We start from the raw sequence: 18,280 nt of genomic DNA, 5'->3' as shown, positions 1-18,280 counted from the left end.
CACCTTTAGTCTGGTCATGTTTGGCAGGCCTGAGCGGTGAGAGCTTGCTTCCCTGCTCACCTCTCCCAGGCCAGTCAGGAGGCTCAGCKTGCAATGCTGCCCTTAGCCAGCAGTGCCACAGGGCTTGGCCCTGGTGGCTCACTGCTTTGGCAAGCTCCTGGCTGGCCCTGAGTTGCCTAAGCAACCAGAGGCACACAAACATTGAGCGCCTGGCTCCGGCTGCTGCTCTGTTTGCAACCAAACACACAAGTTCCTGGTAACGGTCCTGCTTGGAGCCAGAGCTCACTGCCACCAGCAGCTCGCTGCTCTGTGTGTGAGGTGSGGGGTGGCCTAGGCACTGAGGTGCATGGCTGCTGGGAGTATGGCTCCAGGTGCTTGGTGTGGCCACACCTGGTCCYGGCCTTGGTGGTGAGAAGAGCCAGGGCAGCGGGCAGAATGTGTTGCTGTGCTGCTGGGCTTSGTAGGCCAGGCTGTAGGTGTTCTCCAGTTAGATCCCTGCTGGTGATCTGGGTCTGCATTGCCTCCTTTTAGGAACTGGGTTCCCTAGAAAACAACTATTTTATTTAGGTTATTTTACAAGTGCCTCAGCACGAGCCGAATTAACAGCCCCTGTATTGTACAGGGTCTGCCCAAGCTGCAGGGGATCTGCCCAGGACACACATGTGGCTGGGCTCTCCCTCTTGGGATTTATTCACTGCGTAGTTTCCTGCCAGATCCTAGCTGTGMGCTTTCCGCATCATACTTACCTGTTTTTTAAAACATAGGCCACACAAGAGGCTGTTTTATTCTGGGCTAGTTTTAACCTCAGCCCAYAAACACAGATGGCAGGCTAGGAAGGAGGGCCTGGGGCAGAAAGTTATCCTCCCTTTCAGTAGGTCAGAGTGATTGTGTCTGTGGGATGCAAGGGGAGTGTGTACCCCTAAATGTTCTTCTGTAGCCCAGACAAGTGCTTACTATGTTCCCCCTCTCAAAAACTCAGTACTTGGGGGCTTAATTCCCTGCTAACTCCATTGCCCACATGCAAACATGAGACACAGAATTCCCAGGACAAGGCAGAATTGCAGTCCTAGTGGTTAGTGCAAATGCAATCCCACACTCCTGTCCTCGCACACAGACGTGGAGGATTTGAACAGGAAGCAACGTTTTGTGAAGGGGTGAGCACGTCAGGGCCTGCRAGGCCCTGTGAGACTGATCCTGTAYATGTTTCTGTATATGGTTTCCATCAGGACCTCGGGTGAAGTGAAAGCAGATACTCATGTCAGGGCAGCTCTGAGTGTGCAATGAAAGGGAACTGCAGGTGCTGTTGGACCCCCTCAGGGACTGGGAAGGTGCTGCTGGGGCTGGCTGCTGCATCACAACAGCTGAGAGAGCAAGATAGCAACTCAGATGCCCAAGCTTTTCTTGCATCTCCTGCCCTCACCAGAAAGACCTGGAGCTGCTGGATTATGAAAATGGGGCAAAACAGGARTCCCCTGGGCCCTGCCGTGACTGCACTGCTCCTCCTGCAGCTCCTATGTGTCCTCACCACCTCTCATCCTGCGCATGACAACAGATTTGGAGGCCATTTTCTTTTGTGCAGCATCCTTTGCTTCTGCCCTCTCTTAGCATGCTGGGGTCAGGGATCCTAAGGGCCTTCCTGGGAGCAGGAATACTTGAATACAAGCTCTGCAACAGGGGACTCCTGGCAAAGACTGAAAAGCATGCAAGCAGAAAAGCACAGAAATTTGACTACAAATTCTCCATGAAGGGCAGAAATGCTTTGTTTGCTGAACGCCCTAAAAGTTCAGTAATTGGCAAAGAGCCATGTGATGTGCTTTTGATGATGGAAAATCAAGACTGGGAAAGGATTTCTGCCTAGCTCTATGTTTGCATGTGCTAAGAACAGCAGCTCTGCCATCCCTTTATCCAGCAGCAGAGCTGGCTGATGACTCTGACAGCCAAGGAGGCACAATGTTAGAGAGCAGCTGATATTACCCCACCTCTGCCTCTCAGGCTCTGGGCCCCAGCGCAGCAGCAGCTCAGCAATCCGTGTAGCAGCTGCCCAGTGCCCACAGTTTGCAAGCCAGCAAGGTAGGTGGATGAGTCCTTGCTTAAGAGTTACCTCCATAAGCTCATCTGGAAGCTGGAGGAGTTCAGCAGCTGCTGYTCCACTAGCACAGTCTATGGAGTAGCCAGGACTGGAATTGCAGGCCTGCCTGCCCAATTGGGCCAAGCCGTCTATCAATCAGACCCATGGTGCCTTGCTCTGAATCCTGAACAAAAGCAGCTTCTTTCAARTCTGTGAGGCCATAGCAGATATTCCACAGGGGTTAGCAGTTTCCGTGCCTTGCAAAGCCACCCAGCTTAAAAGTGCTCCTTACCCACTCCAGGTCCTCTGCAAGTCTCCACTGAATGCTCTTCAACTTGCATAACACATTTTCCCTTCAAACTTCTTGTTCCCARGAAGGCAGCTTCAAAGCTGGCGGGCTTAGTGCAGCACCCTGCATGGAGACCGAGGCTGGGTGGCGAGGCTAGCAATGGCCATTTAGCTTGATTGCCCCAGCCAGATTGATATCTGGGTCCTCTTTGAAGGAGCAAGGACTACTGATTACAGATGGGATCCRCMYGACAAAGTGGGGCAAGAGCAYCTTTGCCAACAGACTAACCAGTCYGGTGAGAAGAGTGGCCAATGCCACTGTGAGGCCATGCTCTATGACCTTTGAAAGGTCCTGGTGATCAAGGAGGTTTCTGATGACTGGAAAAAGGCAGTTGTCACACCTGTCTTCAGGAAGGGCAAGAAGACGGATCAAGAACTACAGGCAATCAGCCATGCTTCCATCCCTGGGRAGCTGATGGAGCAAATCTCCCTGGGAGTAATTTTCAAGGATAAGATGGTGATTGGAAACAGCCACCATGCCAGGAGCAAATGCTGCCTGACAAACCRCACTGCACTCTCTGAGGACCTGACTGGCTGTGTGGACAAGGGGAAGGCTGTAGATGCTGTTTATYTTGACTTTAGCAAGGYCTTTGACAYTGTCTTCCACAAACTCTTTATAGCTAAACTGGAGACACAGGGTCTGGAAAAGAGGACTAAAGGGTGGGTGGAAAATTCTCTCAACTGCAGACTCAGAGCAGCAACAAATTCCAACTGGTTATTAGCAGTGTTCTTCAGGGATCAATTGTAGGGCCAACACTGCTCAACTTCTTTATTAATGACCTGGCCAATTGGCCAGTCTGTCCTCTCAGCAGCTTTGAGCCTAATACCAGACTCAGAGGAGAGGTTGATACAGTGGAGCGACCTTCACAGATTGAAGAATTAAGCTGGTAGGTACCTCATGGAGCTGAGCAAAGGCAAGTGCAACATCCTTCCCCTGGGAGGGAAAAGCTCCATGGAGCAGGCCAGGCTGGGACAGTTGCCAGGGGAGCAGAGCTGTAGAAAGGCCGTAGGGTGCTGGGAGACAACAAGCTGGCTAGGAGTCAGCYGGTGCCCCCGCACTGCAGCAGCCAGCTGGGGCTGTGTTAGCAAGAATACAGATGGCAGGATGAGGTGAGGGAGCATTCCCCTATATTTGGCACCAGTGAGATTGCATCCAGTAGTGGGTCCAATTTGGGCTCCCCAGTGCAAGAAACACAGCAATAGACTGGTTCAAGTCCAGCAGAGGCCCCCAGTATGACCTTGGCTGGAGCACAAGACATATGAGAAGAGGCTGATGTGGTTAATCTTCCTAGGAGGACGGCTGATGTGGTTAATCTTGCTATGTCCAAGGGAGAGGAGCAATCTTACTATTTTATTCCTGTACCTAATAGCTGACCCACTCTGTAATGGAGGTGGATGGGAGGTCTACTCCTGTTTCCCCAGGTATCCCATGGGACAGGTGTGATCAATGTGAGGGAAATCRTAAGGTTTTCAGTTCCAAAGAGAGAAATAGGCTAACGTCTGGCAGAATACAACTCTGACAAATCTGAAGGAATTTCCACAGAAACAGCTGAAGCCCTCTCAGCGGTTCTGGCTGTTCTTCCAGTAAGACTCAGTGCAGTGCCACATGCTGCTGATACAACAGTTACCCTGAAATGTTAGTTGCAGAACTATTTCTTATGATGAAAAGTGACACAGCTTAAACAACGGCTCATAGCCATTTCCCCTATGCTAATAAATTCACTCTGACCAAGCATTTGTTCTGGGGCTGGCTTCACACCAGGCCAAGGAAGACATTTTTACAGCCACCATGTAATTCCCTTACAGTGGAGGAGCCAGTGGATGGAAGGTGTCTCAGCCAGTATTTACATTGTTTGCATTGATTAAAGCCACAGTCCCTAAGCTTACAGCCTCTAAACTTTTTTATCCTTTCTATTTGTTTTTTCCACTCAGCTCCACTCAGATTGTCCTTCTTGCAGCTCACGCAATAAAAGGGCATGTCGACTGTGCACYCACTTGTGCTGCTACAATCACTCACCTACTGCACCAATTCAGACCAACTGAAAAACCTCTTACAGGCAGACCTCCTGGRTTGCCAGTGACACATGAGTATTACCAACTTAACTGTAAAATGCGCTAGGAACAACCTTCAATAGAAAATATGGTATTGCTGCTCAGGAAGACCTTCAATCCRTCATTATCATCCCAAGGGAACTGGGATGAATCACTGAGGTTTGAGGAAAGAAGTAAAAGAAAGGACAAAGAGACAGTGGGAGCATGGCAAAGAATATGACAGAGTCCCCTCTAGTTCCTGATCTTCAGTACAAGTAGTTCTGCAGCTGCTAACCCTAGGGTCTAATTAACAATCTTGTCCCCGTTATTTTATCTTCTTTTTCTTAGTGGAATTTCATTCTTGCTGCTTTCCTTTCTCATGCTCAAGTAGATCCAAGACTCTTCCCAATGTGCAGAAGGTAAGTCCCTGGACACGAAGTCCTGCTGCGTGTTCCAGGCTTCTCTGCACATGCCAAGTACCAGCTGCTAGGGAAAGCTGCTACCACAGGGTAAAGTGTCTCCATAAGATGAGCATGTAAAAGTCCTTCCTTACTGCARTTCTGCAAGGCAATTCCTGTAGGCAGGTTTTTTGTGAACCCYCACTACTACTAGCAAAATTTAGCGGAAATTGCACTACCTATTTATGTCTTCAGGTTTTATATTTAAGAGCAATTGTTCAAAAAGTGGCATGTAAAAGTGATCTTCCTGGTTTAATCACTGATACAAGCAAACTTAATGTGATCAAACTGCTACAGAACAACAATCCGAGGAAAAAGTAAGCCACTGCATTGAGAACCTTATCAAACACTCTCTGACATATGCAGAAGTGAGACCTTAGTAGCTGGGCTATGCATGTCACCCCTCAGAGAAGCTAATAGCATGTGCTAGCTCCAATGCAGCATGCTCAGATGGCAGCAACCAAACGAGAAACCTRCTCTAACAGTCTCTTTTACCAAACTTCATCATTTCTTTACACGTCTGARACTTGCATGTTCCCCTGATGAAGTAGTCTCCCTGCCTATGCTAACTTTATGTATCTGAGCACTTGGGGGAAAAATGAAATCATTACCGGCTATCACTTGATTCTGCTGACTGGGCATTAAAAAGGATATTTAAAAACTAAGGTTTCAGAAAAGCGCAAAAATAATTAAAAACCTGAAAGATAAGAAAAGACAAGATATYCCTCTGCTAAGACAAAGAGTTCCTTAAAAGCTAACTTGATTACAACCTTACTATTACATATGTCTTTAATTTAACAGATGAAGCTGAAGTTAGAAAGATTCTAGTTGGAAACAAGCTATCACTGTTACAAATTAAGAYGATTAACCACTGGAACAGCTTTCAAGGGAAGCAACGGAACAAAAGCACAAGGAAGAACTGATAGACATTGCTGTTCAAAAAGTCCTGCTCTTTTATGTGCGAACTTGTGCTGAAATACACTCGGCAGTAAAAGAATGGCACTCACACATGCACATATATGTGAGCTGCAGATAGTGGCATAACASTGGCATAGGACAGAACTCACTTCTATAGTGAGCATCCTTCTAGTGTGTATTGCACTGGTTCTGTGCAGATCCTCGGCCTCAAGCCAAGCAGCTTCCTTTTCTCATTGTAATTGAATTGCCGCCTTCTGTACTTTTCTCTTTCACTGTAAGATTGATGGCCAACATTGTCCAAAATACAGACACCAGACAGCAAAATGTGTTCAGCAAGATTCAGAGAGCAGCTCAGATCCTGGTGGATCAATTGCTTTCTCAKAGGTAGAAATCTAAATCTGGGACTAGAACTTCAAAAACTTACAGTCAGTRCCATGAGATACTGGTCTAACTACAAAGGTTACATGCAATATTTTGCTTCCAACTACATATTGCCACCACCATGCTGGGATACTGATTCAGTACAAATTTAGAGGGAATTGAATCAACTGAATTACCATCTTCCCAGCATGGCATGGTTTGAGGTAGAATTTTATTATACAGCAATCATCCCTGTATTTCTGTTAATATAATAAATGTGACAAATATACGAATACTAGCACTTGGATGCTTTTAGGGCTATGGGGGAAATAGGAGTAGGAAGATGATAAGAAATCAGTAAAAGCAAATATTAGATTCAGCATCTTTAAATGCAGCATGACATTTCATTCTACAAAATTGAATATAATCCATACTTAATGTCTGTTTTGTTCCCTTCACAGAGGACAATTGCATAATTGTTCTGTCCTGTTGTACTGACCAGAGCTGTATGCTGATGGTACTGGAGGAGTTCTTCCTAGTGGGGGTGATCTCTCACGACTGGTGCATCTTTCAGAAGGAAGGGGTGTTTTGTAAACAGTAGCACTGCTCTCCTTATTCAACTGTTGCATCAGGAAGTTGTTTGTAGACAGTAAAGACCTRGACAAGATTGTTGCAGAAAAAGATTAAAATGGTGAGTATGCATTCAGCAGAGTGAACCTGCTATGACTAGAAAGATGCTTACAAACCTAATATACTGATTTTCATTTATTTAAATTCACACTTTAAAAGTTGAAATTGTATTTATAGTTCTGTATTTCAAGACAACTACAGCTATACTTCATTTTAAAATTTCACACATAATTGGCTTGCTTACACTGGTTAATAACTGATAGTAAATATTCAAAATGTGCTGTAGAGATTAATAGTATGTGCTAAGACAGCTGGAAGCACATCAACAGAGTACTATGATTACAAAAGGCATTCTCCTGTCTCTGATTTTGACCTGAGATGATAATTTTTAGAAGAAAATAAAAGTTTCATTAAACTCACTCATCAAACTGGCATTTTAATATCTTGGATGAAAATCTGTAACAATTCCAGCAATGTGACTCTTGCAATGCTTGATAATGATCATTTATTATTTATCCTGAAACACTTAACTATTTTGTTCACTGTTTATAAAATGGAGCATTAATAAAAAAACCCAAACACAGCATTTTCATTTTCCTCTCCTTGGAGCAATACTCTAAGTAAAGGACCAACTTGTGACCTGTCAGCCATGTGCCCTCTGTGACATCCTTAGCTCTCTCAGAGATGATTAGTGGCAAAATATTTTGTACTTGATTAAGCACTGAAACATGTTTTTGGAGCCACAAGCAYTGAATACTTATAAAGAGGTTAAACTGAGCTGAAGAGGACACTGCCTGCCCTGCGCTTGCAGAGGTGGCTCTGGGAAAGGCTGGAACACTTGGGGTTGCTGCAGACCAGCAGTTAACCCTCCAGTAACCACATGTTGCAGAACAGGGGAGGAGGTGGCTTTCCCTGCTCTTTGCTGGGCCTTTGCACCTCCTTATGCAAAATACAGGTTAGCGTAGGACTTCAGTGTTTCCTTTGAAAAGCAATTTCATAATTCCGTACAATTTTATAAATATTTATCCATATACCTGTTCCCTGAAACATACACTTCATTTGAGCTAATGTAGCCCTAAACCCTCCTGCAGGTCAGTGGTATTGCACCACTTCCATGTGATAGCAGACAGCTGAGAAAAGGCTACCCTGGCAATCGCTGCAAACAGCACTGGCACAGGCTCTGACCATGGATCGGCTGATGTACAGCAACTGTCCCCTGAGAATACCTTATGTCAAAGCTCTGAATTCATCAATTTTGTACCAGTGCAGTGGGTATTATAATAAACATACATGACTAGGAGCTGGAAGAGTTCTGGTACATAGGGTACCACCTCCTACTGTGACAGGCAAGTTGTATACTGTACTTATGCACARCCCACACCTCTGACTGTCCTGCAGAAGAGCCACAGTCTCTTGAAGTCTGTTAAGTTGTTTTAGTTCCAGCTTTAGAAATTCCACCTGGAAATTCAGCTGCTCATTTTTCCAAAGCAAGTCATCTAAAGGAAACACGATGAGATGGGTAGAGCAAAAAGAGTAAAAGCTTCTAAATGCATTTTTAATAAAAAAAAATCCTGACACTAACAACAACCTGTGTATAACAGAAGCAGTTGTTATGAACAATATTACCTAGTATCACAGTTATTATTAATGCTTTGTTGCAAAGCCTAAGCTAAACCTACTTCAGGCACATTTCTAGATCACAATCAATGATGAGCTTACAAATACTGCTGCACTGAGGATGTATCAAATAAGAAGGGCTCTATATCTGAGAGACAAAAGGGGATTGTGCGATCCTAGAGCTGGAGGTCACAGTGAACAAAACAAATTGGAATAGATTGTGAAGCAACGTGGAACATCCTCCGTTACCTGAAGCCTTTGAAAGTCAGGCCTGTATGACTTACTAAAACACACCCTGCAACTCAGCACCACATTCCTGAATCAGAAGCAGGATCCAGGGGACTGAATTCGATGGCCTCTGCTATGGGCTAAGTCACAACAGATGCCCATACCTATTTGGCCACGAAACCTGTGAGGCTATCTTGGATCACACAGCACCTGTTACCATTCATACTGCCCACTGAAGTGTTGGGCAAACGGAGGTTAAGCTTTGGACTACTGTCAGCTCATCTGTCTGAGGACTAGGTACAGACAGAAAATATCTGATAATTACTTTCAGTTTGTGGGAATGCATGTTTTGGTCTTCAGGCAGCCAAGGTACCCACTACGATGTCACTGTTCAGATGTGTTTCCTTGTCCTTGCATTACAGTAGTCTTGTTCTAACTGCACAGTGAATCAAGCCTCTTAGAAGAGGCATGTATGGCATAGCTGGATATTGGAATAATGTAAGTATGTTGATTTGTGCCAGTGCTTGCGAGACTTATAAAGTCATCATTAACTTGATTTACTGTAGCCTAGGTGGCTATAAGTGAATCCTTCCACTTCTAAAAGAACAGCTCGTACAGTTGCTAAGGAAAAGGCACTAATTTCATTCCTGACCATTCACAATTATAATAATAGTGTGTGTACCCAAAGGGAGAAAAGAAAAATAATTTGAACACAACCACACKCCTCACAATTAACTAAAACTAAGCAATTTGACCCTACCATATGTGGGTGCTTGATTTCTTCGGATGTGATAATTAGAAGTGGCAGTCTGATCTATGTCTCGTAGTAACTTGGAAGCTGACATTTGGTTCTCCTCCAGTCCTTTAACTAGCTGCTGCATCATATAATCCATTTGTGATGAGTCAAGACAAAAAAAAMCCCAAAACAAAAAAACAAAGAGTTGCAGAATCAAAATGATGTTAAGAGAATTGAAACACTTTTCTACAGTTTTTCCCAGTAAGTCCCTAGGAATCTTTCCTTAGTAAGCCCTCTGAAAAGCGACAAATGAAAATGGGTGTAACATGGTTGTTTGTTTAAGCAATCCCTTATGTCATTGCTTTGAAGTATTCATTTGAAACACATTCCTAAAAAAAAAAAAAAAAAGCATTTTCAAAGCATTACTACATCTACATACGTTTACAAAAAATAACCTAAATAAACAGTAAAATCAAAACCACAAAAAGATATTCAGGCATTTTGGCAGAGAGCTCAGATGATGTCAGAAAACAAATCTAAACAGCAATGTTTCTATGGAATTATTTTTTTTGAAGACCTAATTAGAAACAGAGTTTAGCTTTATATTTTAGAATATTTTCCTGCAGCAATGCTCTCTCTTCATTATGCATTTTGGTCTCAAGGARTATGAGCCTGTGGAGCAGAAGAGGGGAAAACAGCAGCAGCATCCTGCTCACACTATTGCCACAGGTTTACACTGTGGTCTTGGGAAAGTCATATAACCTGGCTGTTTGGATTCTTCTGGGGCTTCTAACTGGTAGACTTTAAGATGAGTTACAAAATCAGAAGAAAGCCCTACCCACTGAACTATAGTTTGGCTCACTCTTTCTACTCTTATAAATCTAGCTCCACTGAGATAGACTTGAAAGAAAAATGAAGAGCCCAGTGTGGATTAGCCTTACAACTAGATAACCCTGGAGCTCTTCTCTAGGTGGACCATGTATGTTTTGAACTCCTGTCAAGAAAGGTATCTCATTGAGCCCAGGCATCTCACTTTTGACTGAATGTATTAGAGAGAGTAAGATCCACTTAAAAAAATAAATAAATAACCCCCCCAAACCCTAGTCTTCCATTGGATCAAGAGGTTGATTTGATTTGATACACTCTGTAGCCATGCATTTCTTAAATGCAGCTTGAGGAAGAAAGCAGCAACATAACTGGACTTAGGGTAAGGGAACAGGACCATCCCTGTCCTTAGCAGGCTGCAATAAAATCAGATTAAAASATGAAACTGCAGCTGAAATGCATGTGCTTCATCTAAGAAATGTAGTAATTTGAGCAACTATGGCACATGGTCCTGAACAGAATGATGGTAAGCAAAAACAGTTGCTAGAAGTCTGGCTGTGGAGTTGACGAACTCAGATCTTTTCAGAGTTAGACATTAGACAAAACCAGTATAACCAGGACTGTTGAGYCAGGCAAATGAGAGTGTTTGTTATTTGCCTGTTTTCCTGTGGACCAGACGAGGCAGGCCCTTGGTTGAACAGCTTCTCTTTGTGGCAGCTAACTAGCCAGCATGGAGGCAGTCAGCTAAACAATGGTGAAAACATACAAGATTTGGACAGAATTCTGTGGGATGCTACTGGCAAAGCAGTTACAACAGGATTAGCAAAAAGGTGTACATTGATCCCACTATCTGTGAGAAGCAAAGGCTTTGAACAGGACAGCAAGACTACCATGCATTTTCTGAGCTTGCCCACCCCAGCCTCAAGGGAAAAACAAGTCAGGACTTCAGAGTCAACTTACAACTAGAGGAAGCCCAAAGACCTAACTACAGCTGCTCAGAGATTTTCAAACAAAAAGCTTGCCACAAAATACCAGATCAATGAACTGGAGCTGTTTTAGACCACAACAGCTGAGGTTCAACAAGCTTCTACAAAGTCCAGAGCAGAATAGCACAGAGACCTTTAGGGGAGCCAACACTTCCCTTGCCCCTGGCTCAAGGGAGACAGTAAGAAAGTACTGTTATTTCAAGGTGCCACTAATTTGACAGTTCCCAGAAGAAYCAGTCTGTCGATTCAAAACAAAAAGAAGATTCAAAATAAATGAACAGAAAATCCACTGGAAGCAATATTCCTCCTTGTTATCCCTCCTTGTCATTATATCAAGTGATTAATCTTCCCACTGTTTCATTCATACACGGAAATTTTCCTTATTAAAAAAATCACAGTAGGCTCATCTTCTTACTAGGTTACCATTAGCATACAGACAGACAGCTAAAACCACCTACCTTAGCAGTATTTGTTCTATCAAATTGTTCAGTATATTTCAGCTGATCTTTGGAATCATTTCTAGCTAAGGCTGAGGAGTTGTGTCCAGCTGGCAGATGAACAGCATGCTGAGAAGCAGTACAAGCCACCAGATGCAAAAGCAAGTTTTGGGCTGGAACTACAGCAATATAAATAAATTTTAACAAACATTTTAAAACTACTGTATTGTCTTYATCATTAAATGGCACCAGAGCAAAGATGGAAGCTTTTCCTTTGGGATTTTTTTTCCTRGTTCCAAATTAAAGAGAAAAGCTGAAATCTCAAAACTTTTATGAAAGTTGAAAATCACTCCAAAGGTTTTTTCTGTTCTAATTAGAAATGTTCTACTTCAATATGATCTTTATACTGCAAAGATAYCTGACTATAAGCTAAATTTAATTTTGAAAGTTAAATCAGGAAGCTCTGCGTGGAAAATGCTAAAACATCTCATTCCAATAATTTATGAATTTCCACTAAATAKCTGAAGGGAATATTACTGAAAATTAGCTTTTCCTATGGAAAAAAAAACCATCAATAGCATAGCAATTTCTGAAAGTAAAAAACCATCAAAAAATTCCAAGGGAGAGCCAAGTAATAACATTCATATATGGTCTGAACTAAGACATTTCATAAGGCTTGAGTTCTAATGGCATAAATGGTCATGGATTGAGTTCTGGATGGCAATTAACAACAACGCCTCTCTTTAAATTTGCCTTTATAATATATACCTTRGCTATTCATCTGGTATCTACAGTGACCACAGTGACTGTATCATATTACAGAAAGAATTTTTGCATAGTGTTCAGGAAATGGGAAGCAGTATCAGAGACATGYTCTAGAATAAAATGGGAAGCTAATATCACTCTGAAAAGGAGAGCAGAATAAGGCCCCAAACAATGTCTAAATGCTACAYGGTGATATAAATTCCTGACTTTAAGTATGAATTGGAAGAAAGCAGAGAGATGTTTAAGATAAAGTGCTTCCATATACTTGAAAAGCTTACCAAGAAAATCTTTGTTAAACAGAAGAGATCCAGATCCATTCCAGTGACAATCTACTAATTCCAGGAGTTGCTGCAGAACAGCTGTAACATGGGATGCTTTGTCAGGTCTGGTGGGACCGTGACTTTCTGTGGCACTAGTACCGTTACTCAGTTCACTGGAAAAAGACTAACGAGAAAAAGTCAAAGCTGCTTACTTTCTCAACTAATGTATGCAGTACACCTGCAAGCACCTCCTGCTTGGTGGATGCATTTATCAGGTGTTTATACTTGCACTTTTCCAGCTGGACACAAAGAAGTCAGAATCACAGTACGGTACTGAGTTTATGCGAGAGAATAAACAAGGGATGCATGAATGGCCTCAGGCAAATCTACAGTGTTTCATCAGCAATTTCACTAGTGCCCCTAGGCTTACCTCTTGCTCTCTCTCATACCCATTTATATAACCAAGAATAACTTTAATTCCTTGAGAAATACATGTCGCACTGAAAGTTTAAGTTCTTTGTTCATGTTCTCTGTCCTAAAATCCCTTTTGACTTCCAGGATTCTCCCCTGGCACTAATACTGATCTATAATCTCCTCCATCAGATGTGACTCTATTCAGGTGCAACAATGCTACCTATAACAGTGCTATCTGTTACTCCTGCACTGAATCCAGTAACATGTGTACAACATCCAAGAGAAAGGCATCTCCCCTTGATTTGAAAGAGTGAGAGGCAGAAAACTTGTCTGTCTGTAATGCTTGGGGTGGCGGTGAACAGTGAATACAGCACAAACACCGTGGAACTTTGTTCATCAGAGTTTTTTTCCTCCACACAAGAAAGGAGAAAAGATGCACACCTAACTGTAGTGGCTGTAAACCACTGCAAATTCAGTGTTCCTTGCTAACATYCCCAGCTCAGTTGGAAGGACTCAGGAACAATTGTACAGCCAACTTGTTGCAAAATTATCTCAGTGCTACCAGAATTGGCTCTATCAAGTTTTGAGTTCAACTCTATTTAGACTCTTAAAGAGCAGCAGTGGATGATCTTAGATTACAGTATTGAGTTATTACTTTTAAAGAGAAATAAGCAATTTTGTATTATTCCTTCTAGAACTTTTTTACTAGGAGATTTATATTAAGATCTCATTTTTCACATAAGCATTTCTGAAGAGCAAATATGATAACTATTAAGACACTTGCCTCCTCGTGTGAGTCTTTGAAACAATGTTTAGGAGACATCAGTGAATGCAGGCTTTCATTTTGCTTGCATTCCACTCTAGAAGAGCTTGAGGACCTACTAGCTGCAGGTTCTTTCATCATCCCAGGCACAGAAGATAGCATTGTTGGTCTCATTGTTATTGGCTGCAAGTTCTCCAGTAACACATCAGCTGATAAAGAATGAAGCTTTGATGTTGTATCGTTGAAGCTTGCAGATAAAGTAGAAAAATGATTGTCCAGTAGAGAATTATGGCTTATATGTGTGCTGGTGTTCAGACCTATGGGAAATAAAAGAGTAAAGCAGAAAATTTTATCCAAATTTTTATCCTTATCTCCTCCAGTTTGACTGTAGAGCACCAGGCCTTTATAGAGGACAATCACATTGAGGCACAAGTCTTAAAAGCAATACAGGGGATTAACTCCATTTAAACACCAATGCCCTATTGATTTTAACATTCATTAACACTAACTCAATATCTTCAAGCATCTGTGTTTGACTACCTGTTGCTAGGAAAGACATTGAAGAAGATCAGGTGCAAGAGGACCAGTTGAGGCAGACTTGAGAAGAGGTTTACAGGTATGCTAACTTCCTAGGTAAACTGCAAATCTCTATTAAAAATAGTAAATGTTAAAAGACAATTTAATACAGACACTCAATTTTAGGCAAAATGTAGGATGCAGCCCTTTGCAGGTACCTCATCTAAGGGATGTTCCAACTTCAGGAGATAGCCAAGGAAAATAGGCTTTGTTTTACTTTCAAGAAATTCTGTTTATGCAGTTGCAAGTATAACATAGAATACAAAACTGCAAGATGGACACCTGTCATAGAGGAGTCCTGTGTTCATCTGCACAAATATTAAATCGCCTCAGGTATCTGAAGAAAGCTGAAAAGTAACAGCTTGCTGTCCAGATTGCTGAGATCAGCCATCTCAGGCTGATCTTCAACACCAAGTAAGCACTTCGTCATAGATACTGATTACAACTTCACTGTATATTCACCTGTTCAAACAAGGTTCTTCACTTAATGGGCACTGGTTCTTCACTAATTTTTGTAATCAGGCTATTTAGGGATAGTCTAGTCTACAAATTGGAATCACAACTATATCACTGAGCAAATAAGCTATACAGTGGTTTATTTTTTGTTTAGAAGGGTCTTCAAATTAATTTACTCACCACAGATCTTAGGAATAAGATAAATGGAAGATAAATAAGATAAATGGAAGATAAACTGGTAATAGTCTGAGATTAGGAAAAACAAAGCCTCTCTTACATTACAATTATTTATTTATTTATTTATTTTTACCTGAGCTGATTTTGAAGGGACTTCTGCTGTTATTTCCTGTCTCAGTGTGCAGTGTCAGCACACCACCACTGGAGGTCTCTGAAGATGTCTTCATATCATTAGCAAGYCTTCCACTGTAATCTTTGTGGTCCATACTGCTCTTATCATTCTGAAGCTTTTCCAAAAAGTCCTTGTGCGGAGGCACTGAGGTCAAGGAGATGTGGTCAAAATTGTCAAAATTGCTCAGCTTTACATCTCTGGGTAGCTTACATGAATCAATTGGATTTGTGTCATTCAAATTTAATCTCTTTACAGAAGAAATTTCCTGGCTAAGCTCAAAAATACCAGACTTCTGTATTACATCCCTCTCTGAGGAGGAGTCTAAAGTTTTATCGTCTGAGAAAACCACCCGGTACCCTCCTTTTGTGAGCCCTGTTCTTATTTTCTCTGGGGAGCGCAGGGATGAACGTAGTTGAGAGGGTGATGAGAGGTGTTTCTGGTCTGGAAAGAAAACAAAACATAGAAGTCTGAAGAATGAAACTAAAAACTGAAACACATTCCCTTAAAGTACTGTTTGATTTGTGTTTTCCTTCCAACTTTAGGTGAGATAAATAAATTAGAACTATTACTAGTGCCTGTACCCACAGCACAACTTTTTATATTGCAATACATGATGATGGTAAGATTCAGTAGTGCAAAAGGATGAACACTTAAATGACTGCCCAGTCCACTTAGGCAGGTTGCAAGATAGCTGGAATCAGTGTAGAAAAGTCAKGTCAGTATTCCATCTACATAAAAGGAATATTAAATTTCCCATCATTAAGAGGCTGAAATAGTTACCTGCTTCCAAGCGACTGTCATTCATCAGCTGCCTTCCTGAAACTTCTTCCTTCTGAAAAATATTTGAAACACTACTGCCCACACATTACAAAAGTATTTACGAGCTTGAAGACAAAAGGAAGAATCACAATGATATTTACACACCGTTTAGTATTCAAAGGCATAAATACATCCTCAGCGGCACAGGACACAAGAATTCAAAAATATAATTTCAAGACCAGTAAGTTACTCATAAACACAAGTATAATACATAAAGATGGAACAAAAGCATATTTTTTGGGGGGGTATAATGTTTAAATGGGTATTAAATGTGCTATTTCTGGAATCTATGCTATAATGCAGGTCAAAATTGCGATGGGCATACTTTTTATGAGCACACAAAGTAGTCTTGACTTGAAATACAGAACATAAGGTWGCAGGCTTGAAAAAAACCTTAAGTGAAAACTTAAAATTTCTAGTGCCACTGAGTAAGACTCTGTAAATTTGATAGAAAATGCAGTCACAGGGAAAGGAAGGCCAACATTTCATGAATATCAGCCAATAATAATAATAATAATAATAATAAAAAGGAACAAAGCTAAATCAAGTTCCATTTTGCATGATGGGAACAGAACTAAGTGATGATTAATAAGGGGGGGGAGAGGTGAAAAAAATCGAACTATCACCAAACTCACAAACAGATCATTTCTAGGAGGTGCCAGTTCCACTGTCCACACTTATCATGAGTCAGCTCAAAGGGGCCTTACCTGTTTGCCTTGTTTGATACTGCATTGTTTACTCTCTTCAGCAGAACTGTTGGACTCCATTGCTGAAATGGAGAAAATGCTTTACGTTAACTATTTTTAGCTTGCTTCTGCATTTAGAAGGGAAATCATCGGAAGGAGTGACATTTTTATGGGTGACTTTAGGAAATAAAGGGTTTCCCCTTTGCAGATCTTACGCCCAGAGAAAACTTAAAAATATTTATGAGCACTCTCGTATCTTAATCTAAAGCCCTGCTTAAATTTCCTCTTTTGAGAAACCTAAAAATCTTGCCAGTTAATTCTGATTAGTCAAGTAATGAGCTACCACACTCTAGCTTTTCTTTGCTTCCCCTTACTCCTCAGGTCTTGCTTCTCACTTTCCTTCTATTTTAAAAGAAATTACATGAACAGCAAGTAATTAACAAACTCCACCGCCTTACCACCATGTTAATCTGTTTTTACAACAAATTGCTGCTTACGTATTCCCGTCAGTCACTGTGGCTCTTCCAGCAGGTCCAGACACACTCTTCCTCCTACCTGTAGGTAGTGATTCATCCCGGTACCCAGGCTAGACTAGCCAAAATAGGAGGTGCCTGACTGTACAGTTCACTTCCACGGCAACAACGTGGGCAGTCGAGCACACCGATTCGACTCCAGGTCGTTCGGGCAGAATGAGCCGTGAAGTCACAATCCCCTTTTTACCCCTGGCCACCGAAGCAGGCTGCAAAACGAGCCGCTCGGGATGAAGCCTCGCTTGGAAAGCCGTCAGACGAAACACTGATRTTTGAATCTGCATCTTCAGCAGAACCGCGCTGACGCGCAGCCTCATGCAGAGCGCCCCGTGTTATTTTACAGATTTCTGTCGTTGCGTTTTTCATTCCTTTATCTCATTCACTGGCTCAAATAAGTTGTCACGACCTTTGCTACTGCTTGTTCTGCAGAACCCAGGCGATGCTGAGAGAGGCAGCAGCAATCCRTGCTGCCTCATGTTTTAACTAATCTTCAGATTGTAACTTGAGCATGCTTGATCAGAAACTGCTGGGATACCAAAAAAGAATCTCTTCGGTTTTATTTTGAGTCCATTACGTGGTAAAGCCATGTTTCATTGTACAAGTGGTACTTTACAGCTCTTTTGAGTAAGTGCTCTGAGCAATGGCGCAAGTTTATACTTTATGGCGAATAATTCAGTAATAGTAACAATATGGTATTTGCAGGTTAATAAAGCACAAAGCATCTCTTTGGGCTAAAGATGGGAGGTTTGTAAAGCTAAACTTGCAGCTATTGGAGTTGCAAAGCCTCACAGAAAGTGCTTGTACTTCCTATCCCGTACGCTCAGCGGCATCAGAGACCCAGCAGAGCTAAACCACCCGTGCAAAGACACCTTTCCACAGCATTTATGAACTGCCGGGACGATTTTATAACATTTAACAATCATGCCGCTGCACGAGTGAGGAAAAAGCTCGCTCTCTCTTCAGCATCCGGGCTCTCTCACCCAAGTTTTTCATGTTAACACGTATCCTGTGAGGAGCCTG

At 42.1% G+C, this 18,280-nt stretch overlaps 1 protein-coding gene across 1 annotated transcript; it reads right to left on the bottom strand.

Annotated features, from left to right (window-relative positions):
• Positions 1-6,544: 6,544 nt before the first annotated feature.
• Positions 6,545-17,272, bottom strand: LRRC36 (leucine rich repeat containing 36). Its single transcript, XM_085314534.1, has 10 exons — positions 17,228-17,272; positions 16,752-16,813; positions 16,006-16,057; positions 15,187-15,666; positions 13,866-14,161; positions 12,686-12,851; positions 11,664-11,821; positions 9,419-9,533; positions 8,195-8,309; positions 6,545-6,840 (listed from the first exon to the last, which is right to left on the bottom strand). Exons 2-10 carry the CDS (start codon positions 16,809-16,811, stop codon positions 6,639-6,641), a joined length of 1,644 nt encoding a protein of 547 aa, XP_085170660.1. The 5' UTR covers positions 16,812-16,813; positions 17,228-17,272; the 3' UTR covers positions 6,545-6,638.
• Positions 17,273-18,280: the final 1,008 nt, after the last annotated feature.

The sequence above is a fragment of the Rhea americana genome, unplaced genomic scaffold (assembly GCF_003343005.1).
Source record: "Rhea americana isolate MKP2758 unplaced genomic scaffold, rheAme1 scaffold_406, whole genome shotgun sequence".
Lineage (NCBI taxonomy): Eukaryota > Metazoa > Chordata > Aves > Rheiformes > Rheidae > Rhea > Rhea americana.
This window is presented reverse-complemented; position numbering and strand designations above follow the sequence as displayed.